The following is a 27,724-nucleotide window of genomic DNA, read 5'->3' as shown; positions in this document are numbered from 1 at the left end:
CCCCTGGAGTTTCAGTTCAGATATGCCACCGGGGTTCACTTTCTGTCCCAACTGTTGCTAAGCTGGGCACTGTTAAGCTTTTGCTCCACTTTATTTGTTCCAGAGCTACATTTCCCTGAGAACCATCCTCTGGGCCTAACAGAGCATGAAGCAGAGGGACAAGCCTGGCCTCCGCGGTCCCACATCTGACGTCTCCCCGGGTGCCACGGACTAAGATCCAGCTTTCACTCCAGCTGTTGTCGAGCAGCAACACTGGCATCTGGGTCTGCACGTCCTTCACATGAAGCGCAGAAGCATTTTCACTTGGAGTCTTGGATCGGACTTATATCCAGAAACTTCATTAGCAGCCAGGTAAACTCCTAGCTGGCTGATAAAGCTAATTTATGTTAAGAGAGTGTCTGTACCAGTGATGCAGAAAGAGATCTCCTGACGCAGGCTCTTTTGGAGGGGGGTCTTACGGGGTGGCAGCAGGGTGGCACATGGGGCACCGCCCGTGACCCATGAGTCACATCCTGGCACATCTAACCAGGTGTGACGCCAGGCATCTCCGCAGGACTCCTGAAGGCTCCTACATGGCCAGTCTGACGGCTTTGCAGACACATCGGGCACAGGGACGGGAAGGTACGTCGGAGATGGGGGAATGGTGTCCCAGGAGGAGGAGATGCCCTAAATGCTTCACTTTCTCAATGGGGGATTCAGCTCATAAAATACACCCCCTCACCCATACCGAGAGAGAAAGCTATAACCAAAAAATGACATTACCAGCCCTAACGCACAACTTCCCGACAGCCTTGTCAGCAGCCAGTGACATCTGTACCTCTGGTTCTTTGCTCTCTGGAGTGTTTCCAATCACCTCAGCTGGTAAAAAACAGCTTTTCAGCCCCTCTCTTTACCCGAGGCACAAGCAACTCGGACTCTGTAAGCCTCTGTCCACTGCCAGCACAGTAGATGTAGCACTGTAAATCTGTCACAGCCATAAGAACCCAGTGCAGCTGTAATTCAAGCAGTGACCACAGGAAAACCTCAAAATCTCTTCTCAGCTTGATGCAAAGGGAGGATGTTAGAGAGGTTTGTGCTTACCAGGCCACAGCCTCACAGAAGCGTAAAGGTGAGGGCTCGGGAAGGAGTTTACAGCCTGTGAGAGAGCATCAACCACGCCAGCTTCACCTGCTTCTAAACTTAGCTCTGTTTGACTCCGGACCCTGGTCCAGAGGAAAGGGAATGCGGGAACAACGTCCCTCTGGCTTTGCTCACGCTGCTCTTGAAACGAAGATGACCACGGCTAAACACTGCAGTTGCTACAACAGCAGCTCATGCCTCGTATAGTTTCCACGTCCAGTGGAAATGTATCCGAGGCACACAAGGGAAAACAGGGCACGGCATCGTCCCTTCCAGCGCAGTCCTGGGCAAACGCCACTCCTCCCGCCCCCGGCCCATCGCAGAGCGGGCAGGGACCAGCCGGGCATTGCCCCCGGGTGGGCAGTGCTGCCCGCGCCAGCAATGAGTGAGGGAAAACCCTCAACAGGGTCGGACACCAACGGCCTCGCCTTAATGCCCTTGAGCCCCATGACAGGAGGAAACCAACACAACGTAATCTCCAACTCAGCTGTGCTGTCTCTCGTTTCACAGCTCTCTGCACCTCCCACTTGTTCACCAGGAGGAGCCTCCGTGCCACGGAGCCACCCTCCCCTGGCATCAGTGCCATTACTCAAGGGGCAACTGGGTGGGCACCCAAATTGAGGAACCTCAGCACGTAGCTATCTATCTCAATACTGTAGGACCTCCCAGTCCCACCAAACAACCTCTTCCCCTTTGCATCAACAGTGATGGAGTGGGCACAAGGACCCCAATGGAATGGGCACAAGGACATCCCCACCAGGTACCTCCACCAGCTCCCTCCCAGCAGGGCTCAGCAGGAGGCCAAGGCTGGCACCCCAGGAGCTGTGGCTCTGCAACGTGGGCTCTGGCATCTTGGAGGATGCCCTATCCCGGCACCCACAGGCAAATGGGGGCAAGCTGATTGCCACCACATCTGGGCAAGTATGTCCCCAAAGGAAAACTCTTCCTTTGGCAAAAGCCTAAAAGCTCACGTACCTCAGAGGGCTTCTTCTCCTTCTGCCGTGACCAGGTGGATTTGGTATTTGGAATTTTGGAGCATCTGGAGGCGGACGTGGTATGACCTGCAACGAGGCAACAGAGAGAGATTACCAAGCAAAGAGACAAAGTTTTGTCAACACCTTTGTCACCAGCCCCACTGCCGCTACTACAGCCTCAACCAACACTTTGGGTCAACACCAAGAGGTGACAATACCTTGAGATGGCGTTACTTTTACGCACATCTCAGGGTACTTCACCAAACTAGATTAAGATCACTTTCCTGCTGATAAGGATGATGAAACAGAGTCCTCCGAAATCTAAAAAAACTGTTGTCAAATGCAGACATCAGAGTTGCAAACCCAAAGTCATGAGTAAGAACGGCTTCTGAGAGGGAAGGACCCAGGGCTAGCACTCCTGGAATCAGGAATTTATTGCAATCATGAATTAAGGAGATACAACTGAAAATTTTCTAACAAGAATGCTTAAAGACAAGCATCTGAATTGCTCGAGGGCCTCAGACTCCATGGTCAAAAATATTGACCAAATTGGGCAAAACTTATCTGCCCGTGCCAGGACGAATAACTTCCATGCCTGTGTGTGGTTCAGCATCCAGTGGGAACCACCCAACAGGACATACCAAGCGAAAGCACTTTATAGTTTTCAGTAGTAAAAGAGTATTTGTTTTGGGATTTGGGATTACTTTACTCTGGGAGCGTTATGAATGGACTCTCATCGTCCTGACTGCAGCATTACCATCACCACCGCTGCCACCTCCACAAGGCAAGGGCAGTCCAAGCCTGAAATGTGCTGGGATCGTTATTGCTCGTCACCTTTATTTCCAACCCATAGGTGCTATTATCACTACTGCTACCACCAGTTTAAAAAAAAAAAAAAAAAAAAGAAGAAGAAAATAAAAGCTGAATGTATTTGGTAATAATAATTAATTACCAGAATCTTTTTATAATAATGATAATGGTTGGGTCTTCTGTACAGCAGGATCACTTCACGTTCCACTATACGCAAATGTTTTGCTGGGGGTGCAACAAATTAATTATCAAAAGGCCTATTTAACACTGATTTTATCCTTGGATGGCCGAATAGGAAAAAACAACATAAGCCCGTGCCAAGCACAACAGACCGGTGCATGCCAGGACCTCAGAAGGGCTCCGGGCCGGGCGTGAGGGACCAGGGCTGTCCCCAGCGCAGTGGGAAATGTCCCTGGGCAGCCGAGTGCCCCAGGAGCCCAGACAAACCAACCTCACATGCCAATTCTTGCTCGCAGGGGAAGGGGCACTGCTTCACCTCGCCCTGTTTACTTGATAAAACCACTTTCTTGTATTTCATAAAACGAAGACTTGATTAGATGGCATCAGTTCCTGAAGGACAACTGTTTTTCTGACTGTGGTGTCGGGCTTGATGTCATTAAATGCCTTTTTTTTTTTTTTTAATCATTCCAGTACACAAAGCCCTCAGCAGTCGCTGTGCTGCAGCTGCCGGGACACCCCGCTTCCCTCGCCGCCTTGCTCCAATCACCGCAGCAGCAGCTCCACGGCTCGCACCGCGAGATCGAGTCACTAATTTCCACCTCGTCCCCTCTTCTCCACCTCCAACCTGCCGCTACAACTCCGCAGACTTAGATAACGCGCCACTACCACCCCTTCCCGGCGGAGGCACCAAAAAGAAGGTCATCGCTCTGTTTACAATTATCCTGCAGGAGAGCATTTGTCAACAGCTTAGATATCACCTGCAGCATAAATATCCAAGCCCAACAGAGATAAGGCCACCTTGTTTAATGCCGTGGTTAAAGATGCCTTCCCCCCACTCCCCCCGCCAAAAGGCAGAGGAGCCGGCGAGCGTGGCTGGGCTCCGTAAACCCTTGAGCATCTGGGGATTAGGAGATGGGAAGTTTGGAGCATGGGCTTCCAAAACAAACCCCTTTCTGAGATAGAGATGTTTTAATTTACGAGAAGCCAGCGGTGTTGACAGAGCTTGAAAGGCTTTCCGCACGCTGGGCTCAGACCCCCAGACCCCCCCTGGGGCTCCGGCAGGACGGGGGTCCCCTCCGGCAGCCGAACAGCAGGTTCCCGTCGGCAGTAGCAGCGCAAACCCCGCTCACGCTGACAATTTTTTTGGCTAAAGCTGTGGGAACGGCAGCCAAACCCAGCAAGATCAGCCTTTCCATAACCCCCTGTAATCTCCCCATCATCCTGTTAGGAAAAAAAAAAAAAAGCCCAGAAGTTTTAAGTGTCTCTAACAAAGTCCCTTTCGTTCTCAGATATCCAGCAGCCAGATCCCATAAAGTGTGGAGAGCAAATTCCCAGCACGGCCTGGATGAAATTACCGGGACATCCGTAAGGAACCAAGAGCTAAATTACTGAAATTCGTAGGAAACTTCGGAGCCCAGACAAGGGATTAGACTAGTGCCTGGAGGGGAGCGAGCACTGAGGCACTGCGGTATGTCTGCAGTGGGTGAAACCCTGGAAGAAGTGGGAGAGCGCTCTATTTATAGCCAAAATTCAGCACATTTGCACATGTTTATTGTTGAGCACATGCTTCTGTGCTTCCCTGAATGAGGATGATGCGAGGTAGATGTTGAAAAGCAAGCGTGGGCTTGCAGGCTTTGCTGGCTTGAGCCTCATCCCTTTTCCCACATCACTCTTCAGCTCGCGAGAAGGGAACAAGGCGGCTCCGGTTCTACCCCGACTCCAGGAAAAACTTCCCTTTCCCCCAGTACGACTCAGTCAAGAGCGAACTGGTCTGGGGCTGCAGCTCACAGGGAACGACAACCCGTCTACAAAGGGTGTTTGCTTCGTTAGCAGATTTGCAATCAGCGGCTCTCCCTGGCCCAGACTCCTCACACGAGGGAGAGACTCTCATCAGTTAAGAGCCGCCACAGCCGGGCGTTTAAATTGATATCAGCTTGTTGCTGCATTTCTGACAAACCCAGCCCGGCGCCCAATTCATTGCGCGGAGACTTCCCAGTAAATGCAGCTTCCTCCGCTCTTTGCAAAGTAATTATTCAAGCGTTTTCCCTGCTGGAGGTGAATCGCTTAGTTATCTCGTTCAAAGCCTTGAATTAAAGGTCTTACTGTCAGTGGTGTCTGAGTTATCACTGCTGATCGAGTACTTGCGTCGTTTTTCTTCCATCTGTAACAAAAGAAATTGAACATTACACTTAGTGCCCAGGAAACTCCTCTCAGCACCAAATCGCTGTTATCTCTGCGTATCTGCGCATCGCCTTATCCCTGCACCAGCCAGTACTTACCCTCACGACAGACAGCCACCCAAGGGCTTAAAGAAAAGGAAGAGAACAGCCCTCATAGGGCTTTTTGTAAAGTTTTGAGGGTGTCAGTGTTTCTCTACCAGCTCTCCCCGCTCCCAGGAGGCGGAACGAGTACGCTTTGATCGCTCAGCTTTGCATGGCAATTTGCCTACGCAGGATTCACAACCAAACGGCCCTCCCGCCCTCTGCGAGAGCATCCCCACCGCAGGATGCCCCACCACGGATCAGAGGATGCCCCACCACGGACCATGGGGCTGTTGGATGGGACAAAAGACAAGAACCCGTCTGGGCTGCAAATCTGAGAAATGCAGAGCTAGAAGAATGGAAACTATGTGCCCTCTCGGTATGTCTGCAGGGGGAAGTCCGAGCATCCCGGCACCGAAGAGGACCCCTGCACACGATGAGACCAGGGTTTTACCCTCTGACTCATCTTCCCACTCAGGCGGTATCTACTTCTTTTAAGAGTTCTGGTGTATCCGTCACACAGCCAGCGTGCTAGCCAAGCCTGCAGCGTGCTTCCCATCACCCCGAGCTGCTCTGCCTGCTCCGGCACAGCCGCGCAGCTCCCCCGGCACCACAGATCCCAGGGGGGAGCAAGCGGCTTCCACACGGCTGCGCGGACTTCTCCATCCTCTCGGAGCCAAACCCACGGCAGCAGGTACCACCACAGCGATTAGGAGGACAGGAGAGCCTGTTTCAAGCTCGGCTGCTGATTCCCTTTGTGACTTTGAACAAGGCACAGAAAGGCTTGAAATCAGCAGGTTCTTCTGAACTCGCCCCTCAGGAACCGAGCACTTGGGAGCTCAGAGTCAAGTACCTGTCACAGTAGATGCTTTAAAAAGGCAAGAAAAAAGGAAAGGAAAGGAGGAAAAGGAAAGGAGGAAAAGGAAAGGAGGAAAAGGAAAGGAGGAAAAGGAAAGGAGGAAAAGGAAAGGAGGAAAAGGAAAGGAGGAAAAGGAAAGGAGGAAAAGGAAAGGAGGAAAAGGAAAGGAAAAAAAGGAAAGGAAAAAAAGGAAAGGAAAAAAGGAAAGGAAAAAAAGGAAAGGAAAAAAAGGAAAGGAAAAAAAGGAAAGGAAAAAAAAGGAAAGGAAAAAAAGGAAAGGAAAAAAAGGAAAGGAAAAAAAAGGAAAGGAAAAAAAAGGAAAGGAAAAAAAAGGAAAGGAAAAAAAGGAAAGGAAAAAAAAGGAAAGGAAAAAAGGAAAGGAAAAAAAGGAAAGGAAAAAAAGGAAAGGAAAAAAGGAAAGGAAAAAAGGAAAGGAAAAAAGGAAAGGAAAAAAAGGAAAGGAAAAAAAGGAAAGGAAAAAAAGGAAAGAAAAAAGGAAAGAAAAAAAGGAAAGAAAAAAAGGAAAGAAAAAAAAAGGAAAGGAAAAAAAGGAAAGGAAAAAAAAGGAAAGGAAAAAAAAGGAAAGGGAAAAAAAGGAAAGGAAAAAAAGGAAAGGAAAAAAAGGAAAGGAAAAAAAGGAAAGGAAAAAAAGGAAAGAAAAAAAAGGAAAGGAAAAAAAAGGAAAGGGAAAAAAGGAAAGGAAAAAAAGGAAAGGAAAAAAAAGGAAAGGAAAAAAAGGAAAGGAAAAAAAGGAAAGGAAAAAAAAAGGAAAGGAAAAAAAAGGAAAGGAAAAAAAGGAAAGAAAAAAAAGGAAAGGGAAAAAAAAGGAAAGGGAAAAAAAAGGAAAGGGAAAAAAAAGGAAAGGGAAAAAAAAAGGAAAGGAAAAAAAAAGGAAAGGAAAAAAGTTTTTTTTAACATCTGTAGAGCCCAGTTTAGGCTGGTGGGTGATCAAAGTGGTCCCCAATACAGGGCTTTGGGAGCTCTGGATGGAAAGCGCTACCCATGGAGCGGACAACCACCCGACAGGCTGTGAGCTAAAACAGGCCCACAAGAAACAACGTTAACCTCGTGGAAATCTTCCTAGTACTTTCTGAGATATTTTGTAAGAATCTGAAGGTGTTAACGTGGCACAGACACTAACGCTTCTGCAAATGATAAGCGGGAATGATAATAAACCCCTGGATTTGTGTGGTTGGGTGGCAGCAGGTACTAGCAGCACACAGACTGGAGAGCAGGCTCGAGCATGCCGATTTGCCCCCAAACAACAGGAAAAGTTCCGCAGAAGCACATAAAACCCTTGCAATGCCTGTATTTTACAATATACGTGCTATGTTTTATCCCACCATTATAAGAGATAATACTAAAAAGCATTGTAAACATTTAACTATCAGTGTATCAGGTAAGGCACTGCCCTCTCAAAACATGATATAAAACGTTCCTTGAGAATATGGCAATATCAATACTTTCCCTCAGTGGTTCAAGGGGAAACAGATGTTATTAAACCAGCCTTGTTCCCGATAGCCATTAGATTTTGCTTGGGGAAAATGAGACTGAAGGCAGCTCTAACGGCAGTTTACTTACTTTTAGTGGAAATTCTACCTGGACATTTAGAACTGGTTCCTACTGGTTTGAAGTGGCAAAGGGGCTTTTGGAGCACAAAGCTGGAGCTTTGCTTTTATTGATTCCGGAGTCTCTAGTCACAGCGATTAAATAAGCCAAAGCCAACGGGGAACAGAAACACCTGAGCTGAAGCAAAGGAATGCTACTGGTACCCAGTGGGATTTCCAGCGTTTCCCATCTTTGCCTTTAAAGCAAGACAGTCGCTGACATCCCCCTCCCTCTGAGAGAGGGGAAAATGTATATCATTAATGCAGAGCACAGATGTCAGGATGCTGGGACTGGTTTTGGCTCGGATACATATGGAGAAGATGCACTGATCATCCCTTTAATGGAACTCGGTCCCTGCATCCTGCTCCTGTCCTACACCTCCCCACACAACGCACCTATACGCGCTCACTATGTAAGAGTACGGACTTATATTCACACACAGAAGTGGTTCACATTGCAGGTAAAACAGTCCTTCAGTAAAGCATTTTGCCACTGTTCAGCAGGCTCCGAGACAGCATCCTCTCACCCAAACGGCATTAAATTGCTCTGAATTAAATTCCTGCTTGACCAAAGTATGGATATCTCTGAGCACAGAGCCACCACCCAGGTAGGGGACGGCACACAACAGCCCACACGGTGCTGAAGGGAGCAAAATTTGGGGCCAAAACCACAGACTTCAACCAGATCTTTTCATAAAAGGGTTAACGTCCAGGCGGTGCTAAGAAGATGCTGGTTTCGGAGGGACTCATCTTCTGGAGCAGCCAAACAGTAGTAAACCACGGCATTTAACGGAGGAATTTACTGTAGAAGAAGGGTAATTGGGCCATTTCCCCAGCTGGGTTATAAAGTCTGATGGTGGCTGGGAGACCCATGGGCTCCTGACACCCCTCCGGCACCCAGCGCAGGGGGACCCACATCCCTCCCACAGAGCAAGCGCTCAGGAGCCATTCAGCTGCGGTACTACTGAGCAATTCCAAGTCTCCACAAAATACGGAGTCTCCGCTCCAAAATTAATCCTTTGTTTACATTAGAGGCTAATTTCACCTTTAACTGACCCATTCCACGCATGGCATCATTATTACAGTCATAAACAAATACCAAAAAAATTTGTAATACTTTGAAAAAGGTCACCGTTAGGTCAAACTTGGCCCAAAATCTAACTTTTATGGAGCCAGCAACCAAGAGAAAGGTTTCTATGTATGCTTGCTTAAAAAATTCAAACAGAAACAGATGTGGGTTTCTTTTATAAACAAATGAACATCCCCCTGAAGTGTCTGCAACTCAAATCCACAGGCGCAGCCCTGCGCTAATGCCTGGAAACCCGAAAAAACGGAATTGCTCGCAAACTACCACATGTTCAGCACTGCCTTTGTTCGAGCTGAGAAAGGCAGATAAATGCTAAACCAAGGAAGATGATGGCCCTCCATCAGCCTAAACAAATGTAAATCACTAGAGCCTTGGACAAATTAGCCACAGGATTGGCAGTAAAATTGAGGTGATGGCCTGAGGCTGCCTGCTCCTGCCTCGCAGCAGGGGAGGGCTGAAGAAGAGCTTTTGGAGATGCGATTTTGCCCAGCCCACGTAACCTGGGCGAAGGGAAGGCAGCAGCACCCTTCAGCACCCAAAAAGCTGCCTGTGCCCAGGTCCTGAGCTCCTGTCCCTCCTGGGGACCCCTCCCTGGATGCTAAACCGAAATGCCTCATCCAGCCTTTCCACCAACAACCAACTGCTTCTGCCCGACTCCTCGCCCTCCGCGAACCCCTCCAGCATCCTTCCGCGCTGGCTGGGGAATCCGCTGACGTTTCCCAGCTCCATCAAGTCCACGTGGGATTCGGAGCTCCTGGTGGCATCCCAGCACCGCGTCTGCAAGAACGAACCATTCTGGGTTGCGGCAAGCAAACTAAACCCATACATGCCTGCGCACACAGGGGACAGGCACAGAAACCTGCAGAAGTTGCAGTAAAAAGAGGAAAAAAAAAAAAAAAAAGTCTTTCCTCATCACCTCTTCCCAGCGCTCATCCGCACGGTAAGGGATGCGGCGCGCTCGGTCCCCCTGCGCCGTCACCTCTGACGCGGTGACAGTTGAGCAACACCGGCTGAATTATGTGCTCTGTTTGCGAGCTGCAATGAGACTGCAGAAAACCACTTCCCTGTTTGTTCTTCCAGCGCAGAAATAGGAACACAAACAGAACATAGTGCCCCCAGCGGCACGCACACCGCTCCGGCCAGCCCGGACCCCCGCTCCCAGGGACCCCCCGCTCCCAGCGACCCCAGCCCATCGCTCCCAGGGACCCCATCCCATGGCTCCCAGCGACCCCATGGCTCCCAGGGACCCCATGGCTCCCAGGGATCCCGTCCCATCGCCCGGGTGGGTGATGCGGAGTCCAGGGGCAGCTCATCCAACCTTCCCCTCTGCGTTTAACTATTTCTTCGCTCTGTCTAGGAATTACCAGCAGGTTGTTAGAAAGTGTAACAAGGAGGGTGGAGGGCTTGAAGGTCCCAGCCTTTACACTGTAGGAGGGTTGTCCTCGTCGGGTTGGCTTTTCTCATTGACAATTTTGGAACCAAGCGCTGCTCTAGGAGGCTCCTAGAGAGCGGCAGCATCCCCCGACGCAGGCACAGCCCCAATTTCACAATAGGAGAAGAACAAACTTTTTGACCGAAGGATGCGCATCGGCTGTGCCACCAGACCGCCAGCAAATCCTGGTGCACAGCCCTTAACATCCCAGGGGAAGCCGCCCTGCTCTTCCCTTAACCTCCCTGGTGACCCTGCGAGGTGTAGATCCAGGAAGGCATAATCCTGGTCCCCAGGAAAACCCCATTCTCTGGGCAGCGGGAGCCTGTCCCCGCCAGCCGGGGCTCGCCTGTCCCTCCGCCTCCTCCACGGGCTGCCGTCAGCTCCCACCTCTCCAGCAACAACCCAACTGCCCAGGTGAAGGCAGAGCCATTCCTCCTCTCTTCCACAGCAACTCCGCTCGCTGTCTTGGCTCCCTGGGGCAAAATTTAATCTCATTTGAATTTAAAACAAAACAAGCCCTCGTTTACTTCCTGTGCTTTGCCTTTTTCCACATCTACAAGGGGATTTTTTCTCTTTGCTACTCACATATATAACTTTGCTTGCCTCTTCTGACTTGTTACCCTCTAATTATCCTTTTTTTTTTTTTTCCTTATTCAGCAAGCCCAGACAAAGCACAGGTAACCAGAAAGGTTACTGCGGGCACTCGGGGCCACCCCAGCCTTTGGGCAGGAGGGAGCAGGCAGGGACACAGGGACAACAGGGACACAGGCTCCTCGCCCGCAGCCGGCTGCCCCATCCTGCAGGTCCCTGAGCATCCCCAACTCAAGAGGAAAATCGACAGGAGCTCTGGGCGCTCCAAACTTTGTACCAAACACCCAGAGAAAGGCAAAGACCAGACCTCATTTAAAATACCTTGGTTTGAGGACCACCCATCCACCAACTTTCAGAACTTGGTGTCAAACGCTCTCAGCAGCCACCACTACTTTAAATGAACTGCATCTCCCTGCCCACAGACCTCACGTGTACCCTCCCACCCTTTGCTCCAAGCCTTCATTTCTGGACATCAGCCTCAATTTTCCTAGGAAAAACAAATTTAACCTTTGATTTAACCTTTCTGCAAGCTATTTTTACGTCTATCTCAAGCTTATTTTAACCTCAGTAGCCAATAAATGCTTAAAGGTCAAACACCATTCCTAAGAGCCGGGCTCCTCACCCCTGGGAGAAAGCCTGAGATCACTGAATTATTATTTTTTTTTTAATATTTTTTTTTCCCCAAGCAAAAGCCCCTCTTAGAAATGTCCCAGCGGTAGGAAACCTGTAAGCCAACAATTTTCACTGTGGGTGCCGACAGAAGGAGCTGGGAATTTTCCCTCTGAACGCCATCCTTCCCACTCAAAAACCGCTCAGGATGTACAGGTATGGAGAGAGAGAGATATTTTTTTTTTTCCCTCCTCTAACTGCATCCCAGCTTGACAATCCAGCATCCCCCCCCCTTCCTTCTGCCTTCGCACCGCTTCCCAACTTCCAGCTCGCTGCCTCCTCCATCCCCAGGAGCGGAGAGGGCAAGCACGGGGTGGGGGGGAGGGTGGGGGGCGGCAGGTAAGGGGTTCCCAGCCCCGCATCCTAAAACCAACGCAGCTGTAGGTGGGAAAAGGGCAGGAGTGGGTGCGGGGGGGGAATGTTTTTGGGCCCGGGCGATGCGGGGTGGGGGGGGAGGCCGCCGCCCCCCCCTCCCCCCGGCATCGCCCGGGCCCGGTAGCCCGGGGACCAGCAGGGATGGGGCAAGCGGGAACCGAACCGGCAACCACCACGCCCCCGGGTACCGCCATCCCGGCTCCGCGCCCGCGGAATCGTTCCGCACTCCCCCCCTCCTTTGCGCACACACACACACACCCCCCCCCATCCTCGGTAACCGCACACACATCGCCCCCCGAGGAGGAGCCGCGGTGGGCAGGGCGCGGGGCACTGCCGCAGTCATTAATTTGGGAAATTAAAAAAAAAAAAAAAATTATATATTTTTAAAAAATTTAAAATTAAAAATAAAGGAGGGGGGGGGGAAGGAGGTGCGGAGCCAAACCCTTTTAAAAGTTCTTGTTTACATCCCCGCTCGCCTCCCTCGGAGACTTTAAAACAAGAGTGACCAACATGCGCAATCCACCCCCTGGAAATGCTGCACATCCCCCGCCTCGCTGCCGGCGGGGGGGGGGGGGGGGGGGGGGGGGCGGAGGGGGGAGATTAAAAAAAAAAAATTAAATAAATATAAGCAAAGCAGGGGGAGCTGCAAAATAACCATCCGCTGCCGAAATAAGCCCATTCCCGCCCGCCAGCCTTTACCTTTGCCAGCGGAGTGTCCTCCAAGAGTTGAGGCTGTCTCTGGGGTGACGGGCGGGGAGGAGGGCGGGGGGATGCTCCCGCAATCCCCCCCCCCTCCCCGGGGCCGGGGAGAGCCCCCCTCAATCCGGTGTCATTGCCGGGCCCTCCTTAGGAGCTCCCGCCCGGTAACTCCATGGATGCGGGGTGTGTGTGTGTGTGTGTGTGTGTGTCTCCGTTCCCCCCCCCCCCCGCCCGCCCCGCTTCCCAGCCGCGATGGCCGCTCGGCGGCGGCCGGGCGAGCCCTGTGCCCGCCTGTTTTCTCTTTCTTTTTCACCACCCCGCACTTCCTCAGCCTCCCCTCGCCCCGCCGCCCGCCCCGGCTCCGGCAGGGAGGCGGGGAACCGACTTTCGGAGCGGGGACGGATAATGGTGGCGGCGTTTCCCACCCCCCCCCCCCCAAAAAAACCCACCCACCCCACCCCCCCCCCACACCCCCCTCCCAAAAAAAAACCAACCCCCCCCCCCCAAAAAATATCTTCAATTTTTCCCCCTCCGGCGCTTTCTCCCTTCCCCGGGCGCAGCGGCGGGGCCAGGTGCCGCCGGCCCCGCTCCCATCCCGCCGCCGCTCCTCACCCCCCCGCCGGTCGCCGGGGCCCCATGGCGCTGCCCGGAGCCCCAGCGCCGCTCGCCCCGGCCGCTCGCCCCGCCGGCGTCCCGCCGGTCCTTCTCCCCCCACCCCCTCCCCAACGCACACCCCCCCCCACCACCACACACACTCTTTCCCTCCTCTTCCCCCCCCCCCCTTTCCTTCCCTCCGCGCTGCGCACAGGCGTACAGGCTGCTGCAACCTTAAAAAAAAAAAAAAAAAAAAAAAAAAGCTTATACTTAAAAAAAAAAAAAAGCCTTTTGGCGCCATATTAATGACGTACTTAAAATTTGCCATTTCTCCTGCGTCAAAAAGACGGTTCTTGCCCATCGCGGGGCGGGTGGGGGGGGTGAGGTGCGGAGTCGTGTCGTGTGTGTCCGTCCCCCCCCCCCCCATACACACACACACACATACACACACACACACACACCCCCCTCCGCGTAGCGAACTTCCGCGGCCGCGGGGCGGGCCGGCGGCGTGGGAATTGGCGCGGAGGCTCCGCGGGCCCCGCCGGCACACGCGGCCGCCGCCAGCAGATGCGGCTGCAGCAGCAAACACCCCCCCCCACACACAAGGGGGGTGTCGTGTGTCCGCCCCCCGCCCCCCACCCCCCAAAAAAAAACAACCAACAACCCAAACTTGGCAGAATTTGGAGTTCCCGCGGAGCGGCGGCCCCCCCCCGGGGTGACCCCGCCGGGCGCTCCCCCAATGGGAGCTGTAGGGTCCCTGTGGCCCGGGGCTGCCTATAGCGAGCTGTTGGCCCAGGGTTAAAACCAGCAACAGAGCGGCTATGGAGATAAAAAAAAAAACAAACCCACTTTCTTAAAATAATAATATTTGGATGAACAGTCTATCCGCTGCACATCTTTCCAAACTCTCAGAGGCCCTACAGTAAAAGAAATTGCAGAAGTTGCCTTCCACTGTTTTAAACCATCGCTGCAGAAAATTAAAATTCAGGTTAAAGATGGTCTTTCAATCACAATCTGCCATCCTCCCTTAAATTCGTTAAGCTGGTCAGCTCTAAAACTGAGTGACTGGTCGTTAAACACCATTGGGACCGCAGCTGGAATCACCACAACTAAGGCAGATGCTCCCCACTGTACATCCCCCTTCTGGCTCCTTATAATTCGCCAAACTTGAATGAATTAGGCTGCAACTTTCTGCCTTGGACGTTTTCCAAATGCTCCAAAGGCTCCTCCAAGGATGAAAGCAGAGGAGGAGAGGAGCATTGCTGTGGTCATTCTTGGGCTTGGTAACTTTTTTGAGGACTGTAACTGGAAATAGGGTCCTGAAATTTGGCATGAGGCAGCCTTTTAGATAAAGCCACCCAAATTAGTCATGTTTTTGGGCTTTGAGCAAGAGCAGCTCACAACACACAGCAAAACCCTGCCCAAATCTGCCTGCTGACATCCCTCAAGATGCTGCTCTTGGGGCAGCAGCTGCCCCAGTTGCTCCAAGCCTGCCCAGCAGCACCCCTAGAGAATGGGAAACTTCACCCCCCAGTTAAAAAAGCCTTTCCTGGTCGTATGTGAGCAGTGGGACGCATGAGCACGGCCGCCGCCAGCCCCAGGGTACCTCGGTGGGTGCTTGCCCCATTGCTCCAGCACCCAGTGGCATTCGCTGCCAGGACTTCCCCTATGGATCCCACCCCATCCATGTGGTCAGGCTGCACTAGGGCATGTTTTGAAGATCACTGCGTTACCTGGGCAGAGCATCAGAAACGCCCGAAGTGAGGCATTCCATACCAATTTATGAAGACTTTCTCCTTCACGCACGTTTTAATGCAGTTCTTCATTACATTGCCACAATCTGTTTTCTATATGACACCTACATGCCACGGACCTGCTCCGTAAGTCAGAAAACAAACAAATTTTGACCAGGTCCTCATCTGATCTGCAGAATTGAAAGCTGCCCACGGAGCAATGCAAGGGCTGCAGGCACAGTCCGACAGCGGCAGAGGATAAAACTCTCCCAAAGAAGAGGATTCTCTCCTTGCTCTTACCCCAGGCTTTCTTCCCATTGCTAACAAAGTCATTAAACCAAACTTTTGGGTGCTGACGGCCGAATTGCCCACGCTGCGCGTGTGTGTATCTTGATACCTTTAGCCCGAATTGCTGACATCCATCTTCGTACAGCTGGAAGCCGTGGGTGCTGCGCTTGCATGTACGAAGTGCTGCATCATGTTAAATGCTCTGAAAAAGCAGGCATTACGCTTCTCAGATGGAGTACCCGGAATTAGTCAAAACTGACCTTAATCCATCCATGTGTCACCCTGACCCATCTTCATAACGGGTGTTTGGGGAGGATTAATGAAGGTGCTGAAGCACTGATGCAGCGTAGTGGAAAGTACCGTAGAAGAAGCCACAAGGAAATTAATAATTCTGTCTTCGGAGGAACCTGCCAACGTCCCCATGTTGGTCCTGTACAGCACTACAGCCTTTCTGGCCATTTCTCCGGCATTTCTGGACCATAACCTTAAAGGAGGTCACAACGTGTCCAAATCCAGGTACGCACATCAGTTCCTCGGTGCACATCAGGTCTGCAGCATCCCTAAGCACAACCTCAAGGCATTTTTTTAATTTTTTTTTTTTGCTATCCAGAAGAGGAGCGCCTCGTTCCGCTTTGAAAACCGGGCACGGGAATATATGGAGCCGCATTTTCTACTGCTATGAGGTCCGAAAGGGGTCAGACGCGTGAATAATGTGCTGAGCCAAGGCCGAGGATTGCGTGCGGGACAATAGGAACACGCCAGCCTTGCTGAGCCCCTCGCTGACCATCTCACGCACTAGAGACACAGAAGAAAAATACCATCCGATCACGCAATTGAAAACTTGGTCTGCTTCCACAAAAGTTGCACTGGCAACAAGAAGTCGGACATTTCTGCATTTTGACTGCTTTCCCGGGCAGTAGCGACCACACGCTTAACAGATTTTTGGCTACCATATATGCGCCCTTATACAAAACTTGCATACAAATATATGTAACACACACATATAAAATATACAGAGCTAAGGCTTGATGGATGGATCTAGAGAAGGGTCATGTATATGATATATACGGTACTCGGTTTACATAGTATGACATTTATGTAACATTTATGAAGAGCTGTGACAGGGTGTTGCCAGCTGGCATTTGCTAAGAGAAGAAATAAATCTAATAATAAAAACAAAAAAAAGAAGCATTTTGGAAGAAATAATACTGCACAAATCCTCTAAAAGGACGGAATTGTCTACACAACAAAGGCTCAGCTGATTGATGCTAAAATAAGCAGTTATGCAACAAGTAAGAAATATAATCTCCAGGGAAGAAACCAGCAACGTTTGCCTTTCATCTTCATTCACCGGTGCTTATTTTTGCATGCCTACAAGAAAAACACGGGCAACCTTTCGATGATGAGCAGGTAGGTAGAATTAATAGATGGCTTTAAGTGAAGGACAGAGTCTTTACGAGCTTCTGCAGAGTTAAACCCCATCATTGACCACGAGTCCCCCAAAGTACCACTTGGGGGACTCCTGCTGCTACTGCCTGTGCCTCAGGGCTTTGGGGGAACACGGTGCTGGCACCCCTAGGTGTGAACAGGTTGATTTTATGGGTGAATACATTGGTTTTAGGGGTGAATTGGCTCACCCTAGAGCTATGATTACCAAAGTGTTAAAGCAACTTCAGGAGAACAAGCACACAAAATAGTTCCATCTCCCAACACTTCGGTTTAATAAAACTTCTCAACACAACTTGAGACCAGTGAAGATCTCCGTGCAGACAGATCTCATGGGAGAGGAAAACCCAGTGGCCGTGTTGGCATTAAATGCAATTGCTGAGGAACGTTTGCACCAGACACATGGCCAGAACATGTCCAAGGGAGTGCGAGTGGTCCCCAAATACAAGAAGAAGTCAATGTCATAGAATTGTCTGGGTTGGAAGGGGCCTTTAAGATCATTGAGTCCAACCATCAACCTAACACTGCCAAAACCACCAACAAACCATGTCCCTCAGCACCACGTTTACCTGTCCTTTAAATACCTCCAGGGATGGCGATTCCACCGCTGCCCTGGGCAGCCTGTTCCAATGTTTTACAACCCTTTTAGTGAAGAAATCTTTCCTAATGTCCATCCTAAACCTCCCCTGGCGCAACTTAAGGCTATTTCCTGTTCTCCTATCCCATGTCACTTTGAAGACCCTTAGAAACAATCTATTTTGTAATGTTAGCTAGTGAGAAACTGGGAGGAAGGCTCCGCTCCCAGACCGCAGCGTGCCTGTTCCTCCAGTGATGCCCACCTGGCCCAAAGCTGGGCGCTGGAGGACCACCACAGGGCAGGGAGATGCTCTGATGACAGAGACCTCATGGAGATCCTCAGAAAGCACCATGCAACTCAAAAACAATGCAGGAGATGCACGACTGCTAATTTACCACCTTAGATACCCTCTTCTAAGGCCTCCAGTAGCCAGAAGTCACCAAAATAACCTTTAATTTATATCAAGGACCAGAGCAGTACACAGCCATTCCAGGAGGGGAACTCAGAGATGATGAGAATCTTGCTGCATCCGTATCCCCGGTAGGGCCATCCAATATCCCAGCTATAATCAGGATATTTACTTTTTATTAAAATATGTGTTAATTTGAAAAGTAGTAAGCAGTTGCAGTAGAAGGAAAAAGAACAAGCTCTGTTCTAAATTACAATAATAATCGTTCCCATCTTCGAGAATGAACTACTACAGAAAGATCAAGGGAGAGATGGCTGTTATGGTCATTATATAAACTAATCCCTTTTCTTTCTCATTCATTCCGCGTAATTCCTTTCCTCTCTGAAGCTAAGGAAAAATACTATACTTACAAGAGAAGAAAATTTGATTTGGCAGATCAGCGGATAGCGAGATTTTGTTTGCAGTCTCAATTACCTTCAGTAGCTAGAAATTTGGTATCAAAATAAACTGTAAACAAACAAACAGAAAAAGTAGACATAGCATTACAAGTGTCCATCCCTTGATGGATAGCGCAAAAATTCTCCATGTTCTAGCAACAGCTGCTTTAATGTTTTTCAAAGAAATGGCAGCGTCTCTCTGTCTGAAGGGATTACCTTTACGGAATGCATCCGTAAGTGGTTTTGTGAAAAAACGCTCACATTCTTGGGGGCTTTGTGCACTGATTTTTTTTCTGCCAAATTTCAAAAGTCCTTTTTTTGTTGTTGGTTTCTCTGTTTTCTGTAAGCTCGCTTCCATCACAAAGCCCATCTAATCCAGCACACCTCCCATCCAGTCCTCAGACTGGAAGAACTGGAGGTTCCAAAGGGCCCTTGAGGGTAGATTTGGGGAAACAAGGACCATCAACATCAGCTCCTACAGCACATGACCTGCTGAAGCTCCTCCTGCTTTGGACTGATCCTTGAGCATCCCAGCAGACTCCCCTGCCCCACTTTCATTCCTTTGCTCCCTTTTTGTTGGTATTTCAACAAATACCAACAAAAATCCCATTCACCCAGCGGTGATGGGATAATGCGGCTCCTTGGGCCGCTTGGAGTTTCAGCGTGAAGACGTTTCACCGCTGTGGGCAAACCTCATAGGTCTGAATGATGGGCGATAGAAAATAGAAGTACATTTAGAATAGTTCAGTTGGAAGGGACCTGCAAGGACCATCTGGTCCCACTGCCCAAGTACCTCTTGTAGATTTAGAAGATTTAGAATAGTTCAGTTGGAAGGGACCTGCAAGGATCATCTGGTCCCACTGCCCAAGTACCTCTTCTCTCCCTCATGAAGGACTAGCCCAACGGCAGGACATGCCACGGCAAACCCTCGTCCTGCCCATTCCCACCCCGCAACCTGGGGAAGGATCCACCTCGGTGTAAAAGCAGTTGTGTTTTACGCCCCTGAGGAGGCCAACAGAGTTTTCCTCCTCCTGCAGCTGCCCCACCGTGGCAGGACGTTGTCAGCCAGGTGCCAGTGAGAGTCTTCTGACCTGCGGATCCCACCACATCATAGAACATGCACTTACTCTCCCAATTAAAAACAACAAAAAAAAGACAGTAAAGATCCGAGTCACAATTCAATGCGCCATTTGAGTGAACGGTACATATGCTAAACAATACATGCATCGAGACTGCATTAATCCACACTTTATACGGATTCCCCCTAGACATTCAGTTTATAACCGAGTTGGCTATTTCCCTGTATTTCTCTGGAGTTGAAGGGTGTGAAAAAGACATTTCCATTTCATCGACTAAGTTCCCAAGGGGAGAGTTTATGAAAGTGCAAGTGCATAATTTACTGCCTGACAGGATAAAGATGGTATCTGGTTTTAAAAAAAATGGTGTACCCTGAAAAACAAAATTGCTAGAACAGACATTTGTTTTCCATAAGTACCATAGTTTAGAAGCGTTTAATTTAGCTTAGAAGCACTGTTAAAAATATATGCATTGTAAATTGCAGCTGTATAACATGATATTTATCAGATAATGTCACTGAATAGTCTCCTGTTGCAATATAAATGCCAAGGCATTTATAGAAAATAAATGTTGAAGTAGAGAGCTTTCTTTTCAAAGTGGAAAACCATTATCTCATCCAAAGGTCATAAATAAAGTGATGAGGGCTTGCTTACGGGGTTGGTTTTAACCGTAGGGGGGACTGACACGCACGCTCCGTGGCCTGAGCGATATTCCCAAGCAGCAAACTTCACCTGGACGCAGCCAGCAGAGAAGGAGGCACGTGGGACCTGGGACTGGCGACGGCGGTTCAGAAGGACCTAAGAGTAGCCAGAAGGACAAATCAGCTGCTAAAGCATTTGAGGAAAAGAGATAAAGATGGAAAGTGAAAGATTTCTTGAGATACTTCACACAATATTTATTTCAAGGTAATTCATCGGGTCCGATTATAGCCAGGAGCCGATACAACACGCTCAAATACCAGCTCTTGCAAAGGGTGCCTGAAAGCTGGCTCCGAAAGCCACGGTAAGTCACATAAACGCATGATCTGATTTTCAGCGGGTGGAGCACCTGGCAGTTCCTATCGATTTCTTCAGGGTCTGGATCAAGTTGTGCATGTGCAGCACTATTTATTAGCATAAGGTCCAAAGGGCTATGAGGAAGGGATGGTAAATAAGATTTGGGATCCAGGATCTCCAGCTTCTGCTCCTCTGAAATTTGAAGTCTAATCTTTTCGTCTCCTTGCTGAGCAAGCTGCATGCCATGTAGGTGTCGTGGCACCCATCCCATGTGCTTTTTGCACATTTTGGTCAATTTGCTGGCATTGCCAAGGCTGGAAAATGCTGCTCCGATATGACCAGGACCTGCCACCTGATCCACCGCTCTCTTGCTGCTGAAGCACCATCGCTGGAGGTGCGATGCTCCTCGCGACACGGGAGGAGCAGACGAGGAGCACTAAACACCTCTGGAGTAATCCTGCTAATTTAATTCCAGTTATTCTGGGTTTGACACAGGCAGATAACCCACATTTTATTGGATTTGTAATTTTCAAATCATTTTTAAGCTGCATAGTCAGGAGCAAAGTCTGCCTGTGAATTCAAGAAAGCTGCAGCCATAACGTTTATTTCATCTTGTCTATAAAGTCGGAATGGCCACCCTGCAGTCCATGGGCATGCAGCCATCAGTGCCGGGGTGGGAAAATGAGGGCATCTGAATTTTAGTCACAAATCAGACACACTTCTGGTTAACTGTGGAAGCCTGAGTGGGTTTGTCACCATCAAATGCCTCCGAGAGCAGCCACTGAATCTGCGTTCGCAAATAACTTTTACTAATCTCAAATAAGTCTTACATACAAGAAGTGGCTGGCTGGCTGGACAGCTGATTCACTGGCTCATCAGCCATGGAGGGGAAATAACACATCAGCAGGACAAGTTTCTGGGCCACATTCAGAAGAAAATACTTCAGTACTGCTAGCTCCTTGCAGAGCGGGTCCCACACTGAGCATTGCCCTCCGGCAAGCACGCAGGACCTCGAGATTGTGCACCATATTCATAAAATATCACAGTAACGAGAGCATGAAGAGTTGTTAAATCATTAAGTCCATCATCTCCTAGGACAGGATTACAGCCCCTCGGCAGGGGACGTACCAGCTATTTATTCGAATTTACCTTTGCCCTTTGAAAATGGGCCACTCTCAACTAGTACTGAGCAGCCCCACATCCATCTGAGCCCTTTTCTGGTGAGCTCCATGGATGACAGACAGCCACGGAAGCAACAATTCCTGCATGCCAGGACTTGGACACGCTGTATGTGCAACGCGTACCCCCCCTTTATAGTGGTTATAATCTTCAAATCAATCGTACCTGGCAGCGGAAGTTTAACATTAATGACTTTCTTATTATGGATGGAAAAACCTTTCAGAGCTAACGAGCAGAAACAAGACCGCTTCGCTCCTACCTGAGGAGGTGACTCCACGGTCACGACCAGCCCTTGGAGCAGAGCTGTAGCAGGTCTGGCAGGCTACGCTGCCTGCGCCTTTGGGGCTGAGACCTGAGCTCAGAGAGAGCTTCAAGGACCTCCACTCATGCCCAGCCAACAGCAGGGAGGAGGCAGCGTGTTACCCATCAGGCAGCCATCCTCGACCCAGACGCATCACCCTTCCCTGCCACACAAGCTGGGACTGTAGTCCTTGCTGTCCCCCAGCCAGGGACAGCTGCCGAGGTGTGAAAAAGAGGGGGGGTTCGGTTTAATTTTATCTTGACAGCCAGGAGAAAACAGGACCCAGCGAGTTACACGTTTAATTTCCAACCTCTGCAGGGCAGAAGGAGCAGGTGAGCCAGGGAGGGTGTGCGCCCTGGCTGGAGGTGCCCGGGGGTGGTGGCATCTGCCCTGGCATACCTCGGGGAGCTGCATGCAGCAAGCCTGGCTGCGGGAGGAAAAATAAACGGCATATGAGGGGACAGGTACTTATGCAAATAGACTGTTAACACCCAGCCAGACAGAGCTGATAAGCCTCCTAGGCCAGCTGGAGGCTTCTTCATCCTGCTGGGGGGAGGAGGAGGAGGAGGACAGCTTTAGGATAACAATAGAAAAAACCTAAAAGCAAGAGCAAGGCAGCTCTGGGAAGGTTGCGGAGGGCTGCCGGGCTTTGGTACCGATCTGCTGCACCCTGCCACGCTGGTGTGTCACTCTCAGCCATCACCGGGCTGCTCTGCTTCCAGGAGCATCCTCCCACCCCAACGCGGGTTAGCGTGTGCCGTGGTACCCGTCACTGATACCTCCTGGGAGCAGGGGGCACCTGCATCTCCCTGCACATTCAAAGCAGCAAAGGTGTTCACACAGCAAGGTGGAAAAGACTCTCCATTTCATGAGGCTGCAGCCCAGGGGGTGCAGAGGGGGACACCTTCCTCCAGACTCCCACTGTCCCCGTAACACACCCACACACCCCCCCCCCCCCAGACCAGCCCCTTCCAAGAGCTTAAATAAGAGATGAATTATCCTTCTACGATGCTGATGGGGGTCCCCCCAGGAAGCTTCAGATGCGGCCTGGCTGGGCTGCTGATAATCAGATAGAGGGGGGTTTAAAATAATCAAGTCTGAGCAGCTGAAATCCAAACTGGAATAGGTAATGGGGTCAGAAAACAAGGGCTGCGGCCAGAGGGTCTGTGGAGCCCGAGGGACAGGGTACCACGCATGCACTCGGGGCAGGCTCAGCCAGGAGCTGTGGTGCTTCTTTGGGATGCTCCCCAAAAACCGGAGTCTCCAAAGTCACCTGCTTTTCTGTCACTGGGAAACCCACGTGAAAATTCCCACGTGTCATAGGGGTTTTCTCTCATAAAGGGCAGTGGGGGAAAACATCGCATACCACAGCCAGAGACCCCCCCCCAGAGAGCTGGGTGGCTCCTTCCCCCCACTGCATCCATCACCACAAGCCTGAGTTGTAGAAGAAATGATTTTTCTGCCCCAGAGCTCCATTAGCCTCCAGGGCCCCAGTCCCAGCGCTGCCAGCAGCGCAGGGGATCCTAGAATGGTTTGGGTTGGAAGGGACCTTAAAGGCCATCCAGTGCCACCCCCTGCCTTGGGCTGGGACACCTCCCACCACACCAGGTTGCTCCAAGCCCCGTCCAACCTGGCCTTGAACACCTCCAGGGATGGGGCAGCCACAAGTTTTCAGGGCAACCTAATGCAGAACACCCTCCTGCTCCGGCAGCATCACCGTGCACAGGCTCCTGGTCCCCCCGTCCCCCACCCCACGCTGGCTCCGCCGACACCTTCACCTGCCTTAGCCATGGGAGGGGAGAGGGGACAGGAGCACCAAGCAGAGGTGGGGGGGGGGGATTGCTGAGTTTAGGGAATATTCATTTCGCCCGCCACTCAGATTTCCAGCTCTATTAATGACGTAATGCTCCAACGGGGAGAAGCCAAAGTTTGCCCTTCCTGTGGTATTCCCTTAGGAAAAAAATATTACTGCAATGTAAAACTGAAAATTGAAACAGGCTGGTGATTGACCAGAGAAAATGCCTCTCCCTTTTCCCTATTCAGTGAGGCAGAGACGAATGTTGTGAGGTTTGAAAGAAAAACTGAAAAAGCCTTTAATTAATCCCTGGAGGCTAAACTATGCCAGATATGGACAGGATTTCTCCTCTGCCTCCTTTTTGGAGCAAGAACATGCTGTTGTCTTCCTGCTGCAGCTCTTTCTGAGGATTCTGTAGTCCCCAGAGGAGGATCCAAAGCTTTTGGGCTTTTTTTGAGGGGGGGAAAGGGTAGCTGCCAGGGAAGGCTCGCTGCTGTCCCAGGGCAGCGAGGAGACCAGGAGCCCCCTCTGGCATTTCCCAGATCAGCACAGGCTTTTGGAAGCTCCTACCTGCTGGGAGGAGACTTTCCGAGTTCAAGGTCAGGTTTGTTTGTCTTCCATCCTGACAGACACAAACCGTTATGCAATATTCAGGAAGTCGCTTTTATCAGACTCGATTCAATTTATAAGATTAAGAGCATGGAAAAACAAATACTCATGCTGGATGGAAAGTGCTGGCACTAACCAGACCAAGGCTTTGTTTGCACAAAGGTTGTTAATAGGGTATCTCTTATTTCCACGAGTCAGTCGGGGCAGGATACAGAACGTGCTGCTTTTTAGAGGGGGCTGGCGATGGTGAGAAAAAATTAAACCTCACTTAGAGCAGAAACTGTAGCAAAGAAACAGCACAGGAGCATCCCGTGGTGCTCGACCCCCGGCAGAAGGCAGAGGATTGCAGATTCCATGGCTAGAAATACCTGTGCTGGCCAGATTTGCTTGGATATAGCTACTTCAGTGTCAGGCAGGACCCTGGCCGTAATACAGATAAAGGTTTTGCTCACTAAAACACCAACTTGGAAAATAATGAGTGAAAATATAGAGCATGTGTGATTTTCATAGGCATCGACAACAGCTGGCACAGCCAGACGACCTCGTTCAGAAAACGCACAGGAAGAACAGACCAGAGAAGAGAAATCTTAATTTGCAGAGGGAAAACCGTACCAAGTGAGACCCAGGCTGGCCCTACGCCTGATCTGTAAGTCCTGAAATCTTTAGAGAAAAGCAGCAGGAACTGCAACAGAGGAGCATCGATCATTCATCCTACGGAGCGGAGGCTCATGCCAGAGATCACATCAGCCACAGTCCAGAAAACATACCTGCCGCCTTGACGTTTTTTCCAACCAAGGCCCTTAAAGTTTCAATAATCACCACTATCGAGACTAGTTCAGACCAGTGCTTTCTGTTGATACATAAAAATATTTGGAAGTTTAGTTTCCGGCACTGTAAACTCCCTTAATTCAGTACCATGCACACCTATAAAAAAATTATACACAGAGCAACTTATAGTAATAAGGAGCTTTGATAATAGTTTGATAATAGCTAAGGAAGAACCTGAGGTTTGAAAGCAAACTATCAGCAATAGCAGATTTGCAAGTTCAGCTATGGGAAGGACCACAAAAATCTGAGTGCACGCGATGTATCTGCCTTTTATTGACTGCTCTGTGGGGGTCTGCATGTCTTGTTGAAGTTGGGAGCTGGAGACTGCACTCCGTGTTGATTCTGATTATAAAGTGGTGGTAATTAAACCTCTGGAGCATTAAGTTACCATTTTAACCAAATGCCTGCGTTTTATCTTGATGGGAAATTGAGAGCAAGATTCAAATTTTCGCAGTAAATAAAAACTGTTGGCTGTTTCAGAGATTATCTGTTTCCTCAGCTTATATATGAGAAAATCCTCCTGTACGGTTTTCTTCCTCCCTTTTGCAAATGCACACACTCCTCAAGGAAGCTCAGCAGCAGCACCGCCAGCTCCTGCACACTGCTCAGCCTGTAAAATAATAACTGCAGTCATAATGTGGCTCCTTAATAACACTTTTAATCCGGGGACCGGTATCCTTATCTCCAGGTAAGAAAGCAGGAGCACACCAAATTTTGCTGCAGTGATACACGTGGCCAAGGCCAAAGTCAGGAATAACCCAGCGCCCAGGATCGCAGCCCGTCCATCAGCTACAGCCGCCGCCTGGCTCTGAAGTAATGATCTTATCTACAAAGGTGCAAATCTAGTTTATTCTTAGACTCGGTTCTGCGATGACAACCACGGGGCTGTGTCACTGCAGCTTAGGAATTGGGCAAATACAGCCATTTCGGGTCATGTAGATACAGGCTAGGCATCTGATGGTGGTTATTTTCACTGTGTACCACCCTGAGCCCACTTGAACAAGCAACCTAAACAGGTGAATCCCTTAAATCCCCTATTTTATTGCAATTAACCACGATATATTGATGGAGTGAGATTCAGCTACTGGGCAGCACTAGCAAAAGGCTGCGAGGCTGCAGCGCGCGCGGGCTCCGTTTGGTGCAGGCAGCGGTGTTAAGTGCTTTGGGAGATCAGTTATTCTGATAATAAAACAGTTGCTTGAGCAGACGATTGGGCTCAGTCGCTTTCAAAGCACAGCCCTTGCCACAAAGGCTTTCATCCCGCGCTTTCGGAGTAAAGTGCATCCTCCCTGCCCAGAGCAGCAACAGGTTTACCGCAAAATACTTGCTGCATTTGATGTCTGCAGAGGCTGGTATTACTCACCCAGTTGCTTCTTATGCAAATGCGTTACCATCACTGGGAGAGCCGGGTGAGGAGTCCGGGAATCAAGGGCTGCTGGAGATGCCCCCCATCCATGAGTGTCATCTCCAAGTCCAAACTAAAGACCAGCCACATTATTTGGGGCCGTATTTCTCAGCAGAGTCTTCCTGCAGATCTGAGGGTTGACTTATAGCATCAGGAGTTGGTGGGTACCAGCGCCTGAGGCTGCATCACTTCACCTTCACCATCATCACTCCACCTCCAGCCATCTGTTGAGTGGCAATAACGCCGTCACAGCACATCGGTGTATGTACACAGAGACTTTCACAAAGCTCCTGGCTGTACAGCTGCCTTGGAGAGAGCTGTCAGGAGGAGACGCCTGGAGTACACAGACCCGCTCCCACCCCAGCAGGCACCGGCTGGGCCACATGAGCCCAGACATGATCCAGAGCGTCACCTCCCGGAGATCCTCCCCAGCAGAGTGACGCTAGCAGCATTGCACCTCCCTATCCCGCCCCATCCGCCGTTTGGGAACTCCTCAAGGAAACACAAGAGAACTCAGAGCCAAAGTTGTGATGAAGGATTGTCCACAGATGGAAATGCAATAGTTGCTGGTGTGGTTGAGAGTTAAAATAGGGTCAGATGGATTCCAATCTGAAGAGGATCAAAAAGTGACTTATTTTGGAGGAATCATAGAATGGTTTGGGTTGGAAGGGACCTTTAAAGGCCACTTAGTCCAAGCCTCCTGCCATGAGCAGGGACACCTCCCACCAGAACAGGTTGCTCCAAGCCCCGTCCAACCTGGCCTTGAACCCCTCCAGGGATGGGGCAGCTACAGCTTCTCTGGGCAACCTGGGCCAGGGGCTCACCACCCTCACAGCAAAGAATTCCTTCCTCATATCTCATCTAAATCTCCCCTCTTTCAGGTTAAAACCATTCCCCCTTGTCCTATGGCTCCCCTCCCTGATCCAGAGTCCCTCCCCAGCTTTCCTGGAGCCCCTTGAGGGACTGGAAGGGGCTCCAAGGTCTCCCCAGAGCCTTCTCTTCTCCAGGCTGAACCCCCCCAGCTCTCTCAGCCTGTCCTCACAGCAGAGGGGCTCCAGCCCTCCCAGCATCTCCGGGGCCTCCTCTGGCCCCGCTCCAACAGCTCCGTGTCCTTCTGCTGTTGGTGCCCCAGAGCTGGAGGCAGCCCTGCAGGGGGGTCTCCCCAGAGCGGAGCAGAGGGGCAGAATCCCCCCCTCGCCCTGCTGCCCACGCTGCTGGGGATGCAGCCCAGGCTGCGGGGGGTTTCTGGGCTGCCAGCGCATGTTGCTGGCTCATGTTGAGCTTCTCATCCTCCAACACCCCCAAGTCCTTCTCCTCAGGGCTGCTCTCCAGCCATTCTCTGCCCAGCCTGGGTTTGAGCTTGGGGTTGCCCTGACCCAGGTGCAGGA

General features: G+C 50.5%; 1 protein-coding gene and 1 long non-coding RNA gene across 3 annotated transcripts in view; one reads left to right on the top strand and one right to left on the bottom strand.

Moving 5' to 3' along the window:
• Nucleotides 1-13,083, bottom strand: part of JADE2 (jade family PHD finger 2) — an 87,591-nt gene extending 74,508 nt beyond the window's left edge. For both annotated transcript variants that reach the window (XM_063348833.1, XM_063348834.1), the window contains exons 1-3: nucleotides 12,664-13,083; nucleotides 5,187-5,244; nucleotides 2,095-2,180 (exon numbers count right to left, since the gene is read on the bottom strand). In XM_063348833.1, coding sequence (XP_063204903.1) covers nucleotides 2,095-2,180; nucleotides 5,187-5,244 — 144 coding nt within the window. In that variant the 5' untranslated portion in view covers nucleotides 12,664-13,083. The remainder of the gene's footprint in view (nucleotides 1-2,094; nucleotides 2,181-5,186; nucleotides 5,245-12,663) is intronic.
• On the top strand, nucleotides 11,422-25,358 carry LOC134521832 (uncharacterized). The gene is made up of 4 exons (XR_010072881.1): nucleotides 11,422-11,745; nucleotides 15,188-16,688; nucleotides 19,898-20,226; nucleotides 24,614-25,358. It is a non-coding gene; the product is annotated as an uncharacterized LOC134521832 (long non-coding RNA).
• Nucleotides 25,359-27,724: the final 2,366 nt, after the last annotated feature.

Source organism: Chroicocephalus ridibundus, chromosome 11, assembly GCF_963924245.1.
Source record: "Chroicocephalus ridibundus chromosome 11, bChrRid1.1, whole genome shotgun sequence".
Lineage (NCBI taxonomy): Eukaryota > Metazoa > Chordata > Aves > Charadriiformes > Laridae > Chroicocephalus > Chroicocephalus ridibundus.
The sequence above is the reverse complement of the archived record's forward strand: the minus strand, read 5'-3'. Positions and strand labels throughout refer to the sequence as shown.